Source organism: Astatotilapia calliptera, chromosome 5 (genome assembly GCF_900246225.1).
Source record: "Astatotilapia calliptera chromosome 5, fAstCal1.2, whole genome shotgun sequence".
Taxonomy (NCBI): Eukaryota; Metazoa; Chordata; class Actinopteri; order Cichliformes; family Cichlidae; genus Astatotilapia; species Astatotilapia calliptera.
In genome coordinates, this window is record NC_039306.1 from 19,726,625 (window position 1) to 19,742,331 (window position 15,707).

The 15,707-nt window shown below is 41.6% G+C and overlaps 1 protein-coding gene across 1 annotated transcript; it reads left to right on the forward strand.

Annotated features, from left to right (window-relative positions):
* The first annotated feature begins 1,184 nt into the window (after nucleotides 1–1,184).
* On the forward strand, nucleotides 1,185–15,539 carry prkar2ab (protein kinase, cAMP-dependent, regulatory, type II, alpha, B). Its single transcript, XM_026167893.1, is given in 17 exon segments — nucleotides 1,185–1,245; nucleotides 1,321–1,434; nucleotides 4,899–5,218; nucleotides 5,326–5,416; nucleotides 5,583–5,700; nucleotides 7,427–7,499; nucleotides 11,537–11,539; nucleotides 11,769–12,034; nucleotides 12,154–12,189; nucleotides 12,263–12,402; nucleotides 12,820–12,926; nucleotides 13,594–13,747; nucleotides 13,848–13,949; nucleotides 14,045–14,119; nucleotides 14,221–14,286; nucleotides 14,409–14,547; nucleotides 14,993–15,539. Coding segments are annotated over 16 exon segments (1,920 nt in total). The 5' UTR covers nucleotides 1,185–1,245; nucleotides 1,321–1,329; the 3' UTR covers nucleotides 15,118–15,539.
* Nucleotides 15,540–15,707: the final 168 nt, after the last annotated feature.

The window sequence follows — 15,707 nt, forward strand, 5'->3', positions numbered from 1 at the left end:
AAACATTGCTCTGAGATGTTGGTCCATACTGACATGACGGCATCGCAGAGTTGCTGCAGATTTGTCAGCTACACATCAGTGGTGAGACTCTCCCGTTCCATCACATCCTCAAGGTGCTCTGTTGGATGCATCTGGTGGCCATTTGAAAACAGTGAAATATTCATGTTCAAGAAACCAGTTTGAGATGATTTGAGCTTTGCGGCATGATGATCGTGGTAGAAGCAGCCACTGGATGATGGGAACACTGGGGCGACAGAAGGATGGATATGGTCAGTAACAATACCAAGCCAGGCTGTGGTGTTTAAACGATGCTCAGTTGGCACAAAGGGATCCAAAATGTGCAAAGAACATTTTCCCTACACCGTTACAGCTTTTATGCTTTCATTATATTCTGACCCAACCGTCTGAATGTTGCAGCAGAAATCAAAACTCATTAGACTCATTAGACATTTTCCAATCTTCTATTGTCCAGTTTTAGTCAGCCTGTGTGAACTGTAGGCCGGTTGGTGGTGAGGTAACTAAGTAGGACAGATCAAAAGACACGCTGGAAGAAAAGAGAGCGAGAGGTGGCCACACTCTGTTTCTTCCCCATTCTCACGCTCTGTTTGAACTTCAGCAGGTCATTTTGATCATGCCCACAGGCATAAATGGACTGAGTTGCAGCCATGTGATTGGCTGATTAGATAGTTGAATTACGGAGCATCTGAACACTTGTACCTAATGAAGTGGCAGGTGAGTACACTTAGAAAACACATTTACCATGTTTGAGACTCCAACACTTCTCACTTCACTGAAATACAAGACAAGTGTATCATCTTTGATCCATCAGTTTTTGAGACTTCTACATCATCAATGTAAAAAAAATGAAACAAAGTGTACATTTATAATACATTTTTTAAGGAATAAATAGCAAACATTACACTCAAATTTTGTCAGAAGATTCCTTAAACACTTTTTAAGCCATGTTCTGACAATTATTTCTTTAAAGGGTTACAAAGATGTCAGGAGCTTGAATACTAAACGGCAGAGGGCAGGAGTACTTGTGTGCGTCGAGTAGTCAGTCTGATAAAAACCAGTAGAAGAAGAATGCTCACCATTTCCGCCGGACAACAAACAGAAACGCACAGGAGTGCAGCAGTGTTGCAGTCAGATCGGTCCGGGTAAAGTGGGTCAAAGGTCCAGCAGACCGGAGCGGCTTCAGCTCTCGCAGATATCCGTCTCTCTCCCTTAGGAAAGCCCGAGCAGGTGAGGTGTTAGCGGCTGGCTCCGGCACCTCTGTGTTTCCTCTGCGCTTCATTCATTCCGCTTTCCTTCCTGCAGACTGTAAACATGTCCAAGCAGCCGCAGCCGATCAGCCCGCTGAAGAACTTCTTCGCTGGAGGCTTTGGAGGGGTTTGCCTGGTCTTCGCCGGACACCCACTGGACACGATCAAAGTAAACAATAAACAGCTGCGTGGGTTTATTTGCCACCGTGCTGTGCATGTATTAGACACACAGCAAGGGTGTGAGGTGTATGGGACACTTTGTGCAGGCCTCGGGGGTGTTAGTGAAACACAACCGTGAGTTCAGTGTGAGTGTTTCTGCAGCTCAGAGATTACCTTTGACCCACTTTCAGGCTGTGAAGTGACTCGGCTCACCTGGATACATGCAGGAGGGCTGTCACTGCGTCAGACACTCAAGATCAGATCAATACTGCTGATAATTCAATCAAGCCTGTGTGCTGTCCAGTTTCAGCCTGCATGAAGTCATGGCTTATCCTTGCAAAGACTGCTGAAACAAAGTCCTGTGGTGTTTGGCTATAATGCACCACACCATGTTACAAACAAGGCACAAACACCACATAGCACCTGTCAGCACGGTGGTGGAGGGTTAAAGTTTTGGTGTAAGCTACGTCATAAATAAAGCTTTAGCTCGTATGATGGGCTGATGTCGCGTGCGAACCGTGAACATCTCCATAAATCAGTAACAGCCCACCTGCATGCTTCCAGGTGAGCTGAGTCACTTCACAGCTTGAAAGTGGGTCAAAGGTCATCTCTGAGCTGCAGAAACACTCTTGCGCCCTTTAATTGGATAAGTGGTTCCTGCAACGGTATTGCTGTCACCTCACAGTAGGTGAAGGTGCTGGGTTTGAAGCCTGGCTGTGTGGAATTTCCTCCAAGAGCTCAGCTCCTGAAGACATGCATGTTAGGTTAATTAGTGATTCTGCACTGGCCATGGAGGGGAAGTAGATAAATTGCTTAAAGTGTATAGAACAAGGTGATGTTAACATGTGACTTGTAGTCTAAAGACTAGAAAAGCGCTATATAAATGGGAGTGCGCTACATTACAAAATGGATTATCAGTTAAAATCAAAAAAAGTAATGCGTACATATCTAACATTCAGATTCTGATATGAATGAAAAATCTCAAGCTGCCCTAAACTTGCATTTAAATTCAGTGGAAACAGCCTGTATGTAAAGTGTGTAGAAAAAAAATTCCACCCATTGCATGTCCTCTGTTATGCTGTAAATATTTTGGGTGTACATCATCTCTTTCATAAAATACATGTTTTCAGGTAAAGTGGGTCCTTAGGGAAGTTCCTTTCTACTCCAACATGCTATTTTTGGCTGCTCCTTTATTCACGAGGGGCCGTCACAGCAGGTAGCTTTACATGTTTGGCTTGGAGGCGTTCACTGTCGCAGGCAGAGAAGGGGGGTACACATGGGACAGGTTGTCGCAGGGGTAACACATTCACACCTATGGGCAGTTTAGAGTATCCCGGTAACCAAACATGCATGTTTTGGGGAGGAAAAGACCCCACACCCCCTCTTGTTCAAGAGTGCACACCACAGCACTACCCTGTCCCAAGTGTTTTTACCAAACAATCACACACAGACTGAGATGGAGTCCTCTTCTTGCCCAAGAATAATTTGACAAGCAGTCGAGGAGAGCCACAAATATACAAATTAGACTTAATTCACATAACCTCTTTCTGTAAAGATATGAAAATAACCAATCACTAAAAAGCAAAACCTTTCATTATATATGCCGTCACCGCGCAGAAGGTGACGTATTTGTCAATAACCTTCTGAAGTAGGGCTGTGCGATATGACCAAAATCTCATATCCCGATATAAGACATCTATCGTTCGATAACGATATAAATCACAAAAATGTAACATTTTCTGTAAATTCTGTGAATCTCGGGCAGCTCGACTTGCGTGAAGTGTTTCCAGCTGCGCGTCATCTAGCTGGAGTCCAGTGTTTTAACCGATGCATGAAACGATACATTTTTAGACATAAGTTGTAACAGCCGCTGTTTTCTTTGTATTTATTACACAGCGTGCTGCGGGGAAAAGCCTGTTCTAATGTTTGAGTCTAAGGTTTATTTTTTAGCACCTGGCGGCTCTTTTTTTAATTCTCATCCGTAAATAATCTGCTCTTTCACGTGATTCAGTTTATTTTGAAAAGTCTCAACAGGATCTTGGGCTTTATTGTGAAAGGTTTATGTGGACCATAAACAAGCGGATTGTTGCTAACCACAACGCATAAAAACAGGTGCTTGTCTGTCCATAGTGTGGTTATATAAAATATAAGAAAGAACTTTACGAAATTAATATAGCCACTACAGTGACCATCAAAACAATGAAAAAATATTGCCGTAAACAGTTTATTTTGCGACACCACGAAACAAACCATAGCATAAAATGAAACAATAGAGTTCCGATAGATATATGAACAGCCCTATTCTGAAGTCTCTTCCAACTATGAGGTCCATGTTCCCTGTTCTGTAGAAAGGCAGGTCAAAGGCAGGGTTTCACTTGTTTCACTTGATAAATGACATCTTAGATTATTAAGAATGGTTTTGTAAACAGGAGACACTGGAGTTGTTTTGGGGGGTTTCTCTCAGGGTGGCGTCCACCCGACCTCCCCGTACAGGATAGAGTGATGGGATCTGAAACTGTTTCCAGTGTTAAATCCAAGTCCTGAGATTGTGATACCCAGCAGAGCTCTGGCAGCAGCGTGCATGCAGATTACATTTGCATATTCAAAAACTGGTCAAACCTGCTGCTAAACCAGAGCAGCTGCTTTTTTTTCTAAAACGAAACCCAACTGAGCTTTCAGCTTCCTCATCAGTTCCTTTTAAAGTAAACCAGGCAATTTTAATATTTCAGCTCCCGTTATCATCACGATAGTAAACCAGCACATCTAAGTTACCTGGGGTTTGGTGGTGTTTAGTGTTAAATGCCTTTAGTTAAATGATAAGTCTAATCAGACCCTTTTTAAATAGCTAAAATAATCAGATTTGAAGTTAGGCAGGGCTTTTTCACTAGAGGGCGCTGTTCCAGCTGAGTGCACAGTGTCAAACTGCAGCCAGGTGAAGAATATGACGTGAAACTACTATGAATGAATCGATTTTTTTTTTTAAAGAAAAGTAAACTGTTTTGATTGTTAATCATCTTTTCAGGTTCTGAAGTGCGCCCTGATCATGATACATGTTACACAAGTGATTTCATTGTTATCTTGGTCAGTGTGTCGTACTGATAGTTACTCTGTGATTCCCACCTTTTTCTTCCACTCATGCTCTTGAGCAGACAGTATAAGGAGGTTCAGAGGAAGACAGAGGTCCTTTCTAGTGCTCAGATTTGCAAAGGAGGCTACAGAAATATTTATAAATAAAGCAGATGCACACCTTAACACATGAGCGAAGAAACGACATGAAAGGAGAAGGTCGATGAGAAGTGTAAAGTCAGTCAATGACCAGCTACATGTAAATCTGTTGTGTACTTTGTGTATCTGGTGGTCGTGTTTGGATTAAATCATGCACGCAGTCCACAAGAAGAAGAAAAGAGCACGTTTCCATGGAAACCTCAGGTTATTTGCACACTTCACATCCTTTTCTCGCTCCCTCTCTCTCAGGTGCGTTTACAAACTCAACCAAAACCCAAACCTGGCGAGAGCCTCCTGTATGCTGGGACCATAGACTGTTTTAAAAAAACTTTAGCCAAAGAGGTGAGCATGCACACTGATGCAAACTCTGGCATTTATTAACTAAAATATTGTTTTTGAGTCCTCAAACTGATGTTTCCTCCTCCTCGTCTTCCTTTACAGGGTATTAAAGGACTCTATAAAGGAATGGCAGCCCCCATAATCGGAGTCACGCCCATGTTTGCTGTCTGTTTCTTTGGGTTTGGGCTGGGAAAGAAACTGCAACAGAGAACTCCCGATGATATCCTTACGTAGGTCATTGCTTTGTCACGGGTGGCGACAGTTTGGGTTGATCCTGTCAGACGCTCTGTGGTCGATTTCTGAGAGTATATCAGCCCCGTTCTCTTGTCTCCTGCAGGTATCCACAGCTGTTTGCTGCTGGGATGTTGTCTGGCGTGTTCACCACAGCCATCATGGCTCCTGGAGAGCGCATCAAATGTCTCCTACAGGTCAGAGGTTAAACATGCATCTGATTGCTCTCACTTTGTTACCTGAGTAGTTGATTCGACGTGTGGAAACGCCTAGTATTTCTTTCAGCCCCTCCTGTCAAAGGTTAGAAGTTATTATTTGGAACAAATCTTCAGTAAGTGTAAAATTATGCGTGTGTGTCTGCAGATTCAAGCTTCCACGGGGGAGGTGAAGTACGCAGGACCCATGGACTGCGTCAAACAGCTGTACAGAGAGTCTGGAATCAGGGGAGTCTACAAAGGCACCGCTCTGACCCTCATGAGAGGTGCTGCTTTACTTAAATATTCATTATTTGCTCTTCATTTCTTAGTAGATCAAATATTAACACTTCATGTCATGTCTTCACAAAGTTTCTGCTTACCTTAATTTTACTAACCAAATCCCTGGAGGCCTGACAAACATGCTCATGTAACCTTTCCCAAGATGTTTTTAAAGCTATTTTAAGTCCTCCATTGTTAATGTCGCTGTGTCTGCTGCCACATTGTTGCAGTGTTTGGTTCATGACCAGCACCACCATCAGAAAAACTCCTACCACATGACATAGAATGAGTGAAATTGATGTTTTTGCTTTGCCAGCAAGAACAAAGTTGCTTTAGTTGTTCTGTCGCACTGTGTGCATCTATCCACTCATCCACACAACATTAAAACCACCTTCCCAGTACTGTGTAAGATCAGATCGACTTTATTTATCCCAAAGTTGGGAGATTCCTCTGTTAGAGCCGATGAAAAAGTATAAATGGATAACATAAGAAGAATGGTATGAAACTCATTTTTTCCTTCTGATGCAAATCCAGTCATTTTGTTCTAAGAGCAAGCATGAAACATGACGGAAAGTGCTAGTTCAGAAAAGAGCTTCAAGGTTTTCTATATATAAGCTTTCCTGGGGTAAAGAGTTCATGTGGATGCCACTCAAAAAAGCAACAACACAATCTTGGAGATACAAAGTTGAACTTTCTGGATATTATCTCAAAATTCTGCAGTTATTTTCTCAGTTTGAGTTGGTAAGTTTTTCACTTGGCAAAAAAAACTAGATCTTTGTACTGGTAGAAACAAGATTCTATAGCACAATAAGGTAAAAACGTATCAGAAAGATTACAATAATGTAAAACTAAATAAAAGTATAAATGGGGTGGGGGTGTCCCGTGGTGTCTTCCACTGAGGCGTAGGCCTTTGATGCTTCGGGTCCTGTGGGTTGAGGGGTGGGGTATCTGTGGGGCAGGATTGTTTGGGTGCGGCCCACGGATCCTTGATGGGGTTGTGGTCTAGGCGGTTTGCAGGACTTGGGCTCTCTGTTGTGCATTGTTTATGGTGTGGTGAAGCGCATTGTCCTGCTGGGTGTTGGTCTGCGACAGTGTTTAGATGGGTCGCGTTTGAATGCCAACACTCTATTCGTGAGATACTTCTGGAGCATGCAGAGAAGCAGCTCGAGGCCACGTTAGCTGCTAACTCACACGAAACTGTCAGCAGCTGAGTCTCGCCGTGAGTGACACAGGCACCACGTTTTCATGAGGAAGAACAAACCAGCACACCCGAGGACGTGGAATTTAAAAAAAACCAAAAAAACAAGATACTTCTGTATTCAAGTTCAGTGAAACTCATTCTGATTATCACCATGTCTCTGATGTGTAAAGATGAAAACCATCACAGGGCGATCTCTGCCTGAACGGCTAACTAGGGCTACCCTCCAAAAAACCCGAGATCTCTTCTAGTTTTGGTCAAACCACATCTGAGGGCTCAAAACTGAAGGAAAGGGTTAAACAGCTCTTACAGGCTTTCAGAAAACGTCAAACACTTGATCTTTAAATTAAAGTAATTATGACTTTAATCCATTTTATTAAATGTCATTGGGTAAAGTAGTCATATTTAAGTTGTTTGGGGTGTTAAAGTGGAAAATTATGAAGTTCAAACTGTGTGTGTGTGTGTGTGTGTGTGTGTGTGTGTGTGTGTGTGTGTGTGTGTGTGTGTGTGTGTATGTTTGTTTTGTAACTCAGATGTTCCAGCCAGTGGGATGTACTTCATGTCTTATGAGTGGTTGAAGAATCTCCTGACACCTGCAGGAAAAAGGTTCATATTTGCTCTGCCCTGCAGCATTTGCAGCTGTGTGTTTATATAAAATATCTGAGCATTGGGACTTGTACTCTTGTCTTCGCAGCCATAACGAGCTCAGTATTCCCAGCGTGCTGTTTGCAGGAGGGATGGCCGGCATCTGTAACTGGGCTGTCGCTATTCCCCCCGACGTACTCAAGTCGCGTTTCCAGACAGGTTGGTGTTTGTGATCAGTATCCATCCTAGTTTAGTGCTGCAGATCCTGGAGTTTGTTTGTTTTTTTTTCAATTCTGCTGATTTATATTTGAAGATTTTTGCACTTTTTGTATTTTAAGATCATCTTCAGTTTAATTTTGTTCAGTGATTTAAAAAAAAAAAATTACATTCATGCTAAATGTAAGGATGCTCTGTAGCCTGTGGAAAGTTTGAAGCTGATTTTTCATCAGTCAGAAAAACTGAAGAGGAGTCCTGTTTCTCTGTCCGCTGCCTGACCTCCTCCTGGTATAAGCAGCTTTGTCTTTTAAAACATTGTCTGTGACCAAGTTAATAAAGTGTCTTTCTCTCAGCTCCTGAAGGGAAGTATCCCAACGGTTTCCGTGATGTCCTGCGGGAGCTGATCAGAGAGGAGGGCGTGGCCTCTCTGTATAAGGGCTTCAACGCTGTCATGCTTCGAGCTTTCCCTGCAAACGCGGTGAGTCTGCTTCACTTATTCTTCAGGCATGATTGATGCAAAAAGAGATAAATTACACTGGAATGGGAATAAAGTGATTTAAAAAAAAATGTAGAACAGCCAGTTTGTGCGTGCTACTCTTGTTCGTGCCGTTTGTGCACTTCAGCCTTCTGCAGAGGCGAAGTGACAGCAAGCAAAAGCTGAAGCAGTCAAAGCAATGAGACGTTTTCACTGCAGCCACTGTTTGTGCTTCTCATGCAGCTTGTTTGATCTTTGTAAATCATGGTGAACTCCTCCATCACTCCCTTTCCTGTTCGGGCTCCCTGTGGAGCCGTTTTTCAGGACAACTGCACACAAGCACATCTGCTGCAAGTCCCTCATTCTTCATACACATTCATAAACACGTTTTTTGATTGTTATTTATGTTTTTTACCTCAGCTGTAAGAGGCTGATGGGGTATTGTCAAGGACATCAAGTTTGATAATGCGATAACTGCGATAAACAAATTTGAATCTCAGTGACTTCAATTTTAAGGTCACAGGTCAAATTTTCTGAAAATACTGTGAATGTGATAACTCAAGAACAAGGTGACAAAGGAATTTGAAATTGATAGTCTAGATGTGTCCACTGGGAGGCTGAGGTGGTTGCCAGTATTTTTCTACATATCAGCCCACTGCATCGTTTTAAATACAGTTTACAGTTTAACTCTTGGACCATAAACAAAGCCCAGATTCACTGTATTCATTTCCAAAACAGCAAATCTGCAAAATATCTGCCTACTGGCATCTTTAAAGATGATTAATTGGCACATTTTATCTCATACATGGAAAAACTACGTCTGGATACGACTTTTTTGTAGTATGAATAGCCTTTGGGGAGGTTGATATCAGCAGGAAAAGTTGTAAAAGTTATGAAAATAGAGTTAAAGTTTACACCCTCCTTCACATTTTCCAATGCTAACAAGTATCGGCTTACATGCAGATGACTGCTAACAAAGTGACACCACTTTAAAGTACACAGTAAGCGTCTGGTGTTAATTTCAACAGGGGAAGCACAGCGAGCCTCACTGTTCCACATAAAAATAACTCGAATAAAAGCCAGCTGATTATTTCTGCGTATCTGTGGTGAGCTTTACTTCCTCCCCGCTTCGTAGACTAAACAGTTTTTGTTTCTCGTCTTTTTGTTACCAGGCTTGTTTCTTAGGATTTGAGCTCGCAATGAAGTTCCTGAACTGGTTGGCACCAAACCTGTGACGGAGGCTCGGCGTCACCTCGTTTGTGATCCCTGGGAAACGCACGCACGGATCTGAAGAGATTTTAAAGAATTTCCAACTTTTTGATTGTTTCTGAAACATTTTGGTACAGTGCAACACGTGGATGGTTCAGACCTGCTGAGAGTCGATTGGAAAATGTTGATTGGAAAATCGTGATGGCTTGGCTGTAACCATGCCAACACACACACAACACACACACTCAGTCGAATGTTCTCACTCCTTTTGTTTTACTTTTTTTTTTTTTTTTAAATTGAGTTTTTTATGTTTTAAAAAAATGGAGTGAAGTGAACATGTGCCTTACCTTTTATCTGCGAGCTGGTGGACGTATCAGGGAAAAGGTGCATTCTCTCGTGCTTTGTGTGCCGGGCTCTCAGCAACACACACCTCTGAACTGTCTGCATCCTCAGTGATCGATAACACAACCTTCACTTTCTGTCTGACTAATGTGAAATTATAGGAATAGGCATAATGGCTGTGATCGAACAGCACATGAATGGCAACATCTGTAAAAATAAATAAATAAATCAGAATCCATAAACAACAAAAAAATTCCTGCTGTTTTTTTGTTGTTGTTTTTTCTGTCATGTCTCCAGTTTTTTTCCAGTTTTTACCAGTTCAGTGTGTGATTACTGTAGTTGGAGATGTTGGAAAAGCCCCAACTGCTCTCCTCCTGTCTGCATGTCTTTATTCAGGCTGGCAGCATATCATCAATTTCAAATAATCCTAAATAAGCAGTTTTGATATTTTGAGTTTTTTGAGGAAACCATACTGGGGTGGAGCAACTTCTATGTCCTTAAAATACATAAATGCATACAAATCATTTTTTTGTCTCATTTATATCTAAAAGTTGTCTTTGTTTTCTTAGAAGAGATAATGATACAATAAATAGTTGTATGCATTAACATTTAAACACGAGGACGGGGGCAGAAGAGTTCGAGCAGCCTCAGCAGAATAACTAAAGGCAGGTTTAGGGTCACCTGATGGAGCCAGAAGTGTGAACTTTCTGACAAAGACAAGTTTAAGCTTAATCTCAAAAGCAGGGAGGCTCCAGTGTATGAAAAAGTGTTTCCCTGCTTTTCATAATTTTGCTTCATGGTGCTGCTTCAACTACAACAAAAGCAAAGCATAAATATAAATTACTTATAATCATTGAAACAAATGTAAACAAGTAAAAAAAATATGAAAGTATTATAAATCATCTTAATTAGTAATTGGAGGTTTTTCTTTGCAGTACCTGCTGCTTTACGTGTGAGATTCACCATCTGAAATCATATCAGCTTGGACTTTTGCGACATGCACACCCACAATCACAGTCGTCAACTTAAAGTGTATTTCTTCCTGGAGTAGAAACTCCTTGAGCCAGAAATGGCTGCACAAATTGCCAGATCGAAATTTAAACAATGATTTGCCTTATCGTCTTCAGCAGCTGCAGAGTCCCTTTAAGAGGTTAGAATAAAAATAAAAACCTCAGGCAGTTTTTCCCAAAAATAAACTCAGTGTAACTCTAAATTCGAGTTTCTCTTCTTCCTTCATCCATTTAAGTTATGCATGCAAAAAGTTCCCTTTTGTTTGAGTCATATTACCAAAACCATTTTGTACCATAACAGGGTTGTATGTTTGTACCGTGATACAAAATGAGGACAGGAAGAGGAAGATCATAAGATCATCAGAAGATCAGAATCATGTATCTTGTAGAATACAATAGTCAGTGTTGTAAAAGGAGGACAGGAGCAGAAGATCACAAGATCCTCAGAAGATCAGATATCAACCTCCAACCCCCCACAAACACCCCAGCCCCATCACCCGGGGAGCAGAGGAGCACAAAAGACTAATCAGTGTGTGTGAGGACACTTGCATTGAAGTTATTTTGTACTGTGATAGTTACTTTTTATTTTCCAGCGAAGTACTGCGTTTTTCATAACTGTGCTATATATTTATGAATATAAATGAAGACATTTGGACGTGAACACCAGCCTGACTTCCAGGATAAACTGTTAAAATCACTCTGCGTGTGTTGTTTCTTTGCCAGATCATCGTGCTCTGAGGCTTGATCCAGTGGACAGCCTTTAATTACATGTGATGTGAAAAGACCTGGTCAATACTTTCCGACAGGCTGTGCTAAATAAAAGAATCAATACAGGGCAGACTGGGAGAGGAGGAGGAGGAGGAGGTGGAGTCACTATGCTCCAGTGATGATGCTTCAGACAGAAAGTGTGTTTATCACATGCTGATTGCTGCATTTTGTTATTCCTGCCATCGTAAACTGAGGTTAATGGAAAAGAAGCTCTTATAGACTTTTTTTTTCCTCCATTAAAGCTCCTGACCTTTGAACCTGAATGATGAGCACTGTAGAGATACCAGCTGGTTTGAAAGAGCTGCTGCAGGGATACACGGTGGAAGTGCTTCGTCGCAGGCCTCCCAACTTGGCCGAGTTTGCTGTGCAGCATTTCACACGTATTCTGGAGAGCCAAAGAAATGACCAGCAAGACAAGAAACCCAACACTGAGTCTGTGCAGAAAGAAGTCACTTTTGAATCAGACACAGATGAACCCAACAAACATGAGGAAGAGGAGGAGGAGGAGGAGGAAGAGGAGGAACCGGTCCCCGTTAGTGAGTATCTCACTATTAACACTGTTACGAGCACTTCTGGAGCTGTTACAGTGAAGTGTGCTAAGCCCTGGCTTTAAAAACACTCAGTGTAATGCTCTGACCTCTCTCTCTCTCTGCAGAGCGCCCCTCTGGAAAAACCAATCGCAGAACTGCAGGTCAGTAAGTGGAACGGCGTGAGTCAATGTGGCTACATGACTCCACTTTGTTCATTTGTTTGTCTTGTTGCAGTTTGTGCAGAGGCGTACAACCCAGATGATGATGAGGACGATGACACAGAGCCTCGGGTTGTGAATCCCAAAACAGACGAGCAGCGTCGCCGGCTTCAGGACGCATGCAGAGACATTTTACTGTTCAAGACATTAGAGCAGGTATAGCAGCTTAAATCAGGTTTTAAAAGAAGACGTGGTTCCCCTTGTGATGATCATAGACAGACACCTGCAGGAACAATGTCCAAGACCAGAAAGTGCTGCAGACCACAGCACTCAGGTTTTAAATGTCATGTTACTGGCTTACTGTAGGTGACAAAGGGACTTTTTTTTTTTTTAATGCAAAAGTCTGCTTCATTTTTCAGTTCTTTCAAATCAAGTTTGGCTTTTGCTCTCTATAATTTTGGCTTCACATCCTACACCGTGCCTGCCCTTTACTATCCTCTCTCAACTGTTCTTATATTTAAGCTTAAGCTCCACTTTTATATATGTTAAATCAGCTTCAAATGCCTTTTTTAAATATGCATTCTTAGAATTTGTTTCATAAAAAGAAACCTGTCTCGTTATGTTTTCCTCCAGGAGCAGTTCTCTGAGGTTTTAGACGCCATGTTTGAAGTGTTGGTCAAACCTCAGGATCACATCATAGACCAAGGAGAGGATGGGGACAATTTCTACGTCATAGAGAAGTGAGCGAGGTTTACCTTCTTTTCAATATTTAAACTAAACCTGCTCAAATCAATTTAATTTAGGTTATAATGCCAAGTCACAAGACAGAACTTTATTTTATAAGGTAAAGAACTTACAATATTACAGACAAAATCCCAACCATCAAGCACTTGGCAACAGTGGGAAGAAAAAACTCAGTTTTAACAGGAAACCTCTTGCAGAACCAGGCTCAGGGACAGGCAGCCATCTACTTTAACCAGTTGGGGTTGAGGGAAGGAAGAGAGGATAAAAGACACTGTGGAAGAGAGCCACAGATTAGTAGTAATTAGATTAATCCTGAATCCAAACTGGGAGCTGGTTCCACAGAAGAGGGGTGCGAAAGCTGAAGCCTCTGCCTCCCATTCGTCTTTTAAATATCATAGGAACCACAAGAAAGTCAACAGTCTGAGAGTGAAGCGCTTGAATGATGTGATACGGTACTATGAGGTCTTTAAGATAAGATGGGGCCTGATTATTCAACATGTATGCTATGCCTTCTAATGATAGTACCTAATGTATAATATATGCATAATGTAAACAGAATTGGTCCTAGTATAGAACCTTGTGGAACTCCATAATTAACTAGTATGTAAAGAGGACTTGCAATTCACATCTGCTCCCTCTCTTTCTCTGTCCAATCACTTCCAGAGGTGTCTACGATATTTTTGTACAGAAGGACGGTGTGAGCATTTGTGTTGGAAAATATGACAACAAGGGCAGTTTTGGAGAGCTGGCTCTCATGTACAACACGCCTCGAGCCGCCACAATCGTGGCGACACAGGACGGAGCCCTGTGGGGCCTGGTGAGTCTGACAGAAGAAGATGACCTTCATCCTCCGTAGCATTGTGCTGTATGTGACAGAGTGCGTGAAACAGGTTGTTCTTTGGTTGCTTCCCTTTCAGGATCGAGCCACATTTCACAGACTGATTGTGAAAAATAATGCAAAGAAGAGAAGGATGTATGAGGCCTTCATTGAATGCGTTCCTCTTCTGAAGTCTCTTGAGGTTTGCAGACACACACACGGCATTTAAAAAAAACAACAGGATATAAGAACATAGCCACCTTTTATTCAACGTTTATTTCACCTGCTTCGTTTTAGGTTTCTGAGAGAATGAAGATTGTTGATGTTCTGGGAGCTCGAGCATTCAAAGATGGAGACCGCATAATTACACAGGTATAGGCCTGCTTTATCTTGGGTTGTTTTTAGATTCAAGTTTATATATTAAGAACACTTTGGTTAAACTTAGTCTTTTCTGCTGCTTTTTCTTTTTGCAGGGTGACAAAGCTGAGTGTTTCTACATTGTGGAAACAGGAGAAGTGAAGATTATGATAAAAAGCAAAGTAAGCGCACTACTATTGCCAAACCTCTTAATTAACCATTTTATCTATTAATTTTTTTAATAATGTTTGTTTTACTGTATGTCTCAGATGTATGAAATGACTGACAAGTTTCTTTATTGCAGACAAAGGCGAGCCAGCAGGATAACGCAGAAGTGGAGGTAGCTCGCTGCTCCAGAGGGCAGTACTTTGGGGAGCTGGCGCTGGTCACCAACAAACCTCGTGCAGCAACAGTTTACGCTGTGGGAGAAACCAAATGTTTAGGTACATTAAATGCCCACAGATGTTGGTAATGTTAATTGAGTTTAGCAGGCATTTATTTATGCACAGCTCTCCTAAGGTCCCATCACAGCAACTTTACAATACTTTGGTATACAGACGAGTTCATGGTCAACTGAATGACTGCAAGGTGCTCAGGCCCTGTGGCTGAAAAAACAAGCCCTTCCACCACCATGCTTGATAGTTGATATGAGGTGCTTGCGCTGATATGGTGTGCTTAGCAGCACCTGGCTGCTATATACTTACTACTCGATGCCTGTGGAAACAGTGAGTTTTCAGTGTGTGATGGTTTGAGATCTGTGAAAACGTACTTTTTCCAAACATGACTGTGGGAAGAATGATGCAGCAGCCTGACACATGTACCATGTAAAACGCAAAAATACAAAAATGTCTGTGACATGAATCAAAATGTGTCTTTTTTTCCTTCCAGTAATTGACATCCAGGCTTTTGAGCGTTTGCTGGGTCCCTGCATTGACATCATGAAGAGAAACATCTCCCAGTACGAAGACCAGCTGGTGGCGCTGTTTGGCTCCAGTGATGATTTGAAACAATAGTACACATTTAAAGTTGCCAGTGTTTTATAAATCAAAAATAGAACCAGTGTATGTGATACTTTTATCTTCCTCTCGAGGTAAATACGGCTGCCTCAATTTGAAGTCATGTTTTGTTTTTTTTAATGTGTTCAAGTTTAAAATTCACCATTTTTCATGTGTGATGATGTCAATACTTGTCCAAACAAAATTTGATGCATAAAATAAGATTCAGTCAACTGACTCACGAACAACCCATCAGACTGCAGCCTGGCTGGTGCATCATCTCTGTGTTGGTCAGATTGACATGACCATACAGGACACGCATGTAAATAAGTACCTGAAGGTAAACTCACTGCTTTCTGAACCACTCTTGATGTTATTAGTAACACTGTATTTGCTATGCCACAATATAATATTAAAAAGATGGGCAAACTTCTTCTTCACTTTGTTTTAACTAAAGTTATTTGATTAACAGGTGGAAAAACTTGCTGTACAACTTTTGAGGGATTTTTCCCACCTTTGTTGGATTGAACAGTGAATATTAGAAAAATAGGGAGAGATAGCGGGGGATGATGTGAAATCAAATTTAAATTATTTGATTAAACGATAAT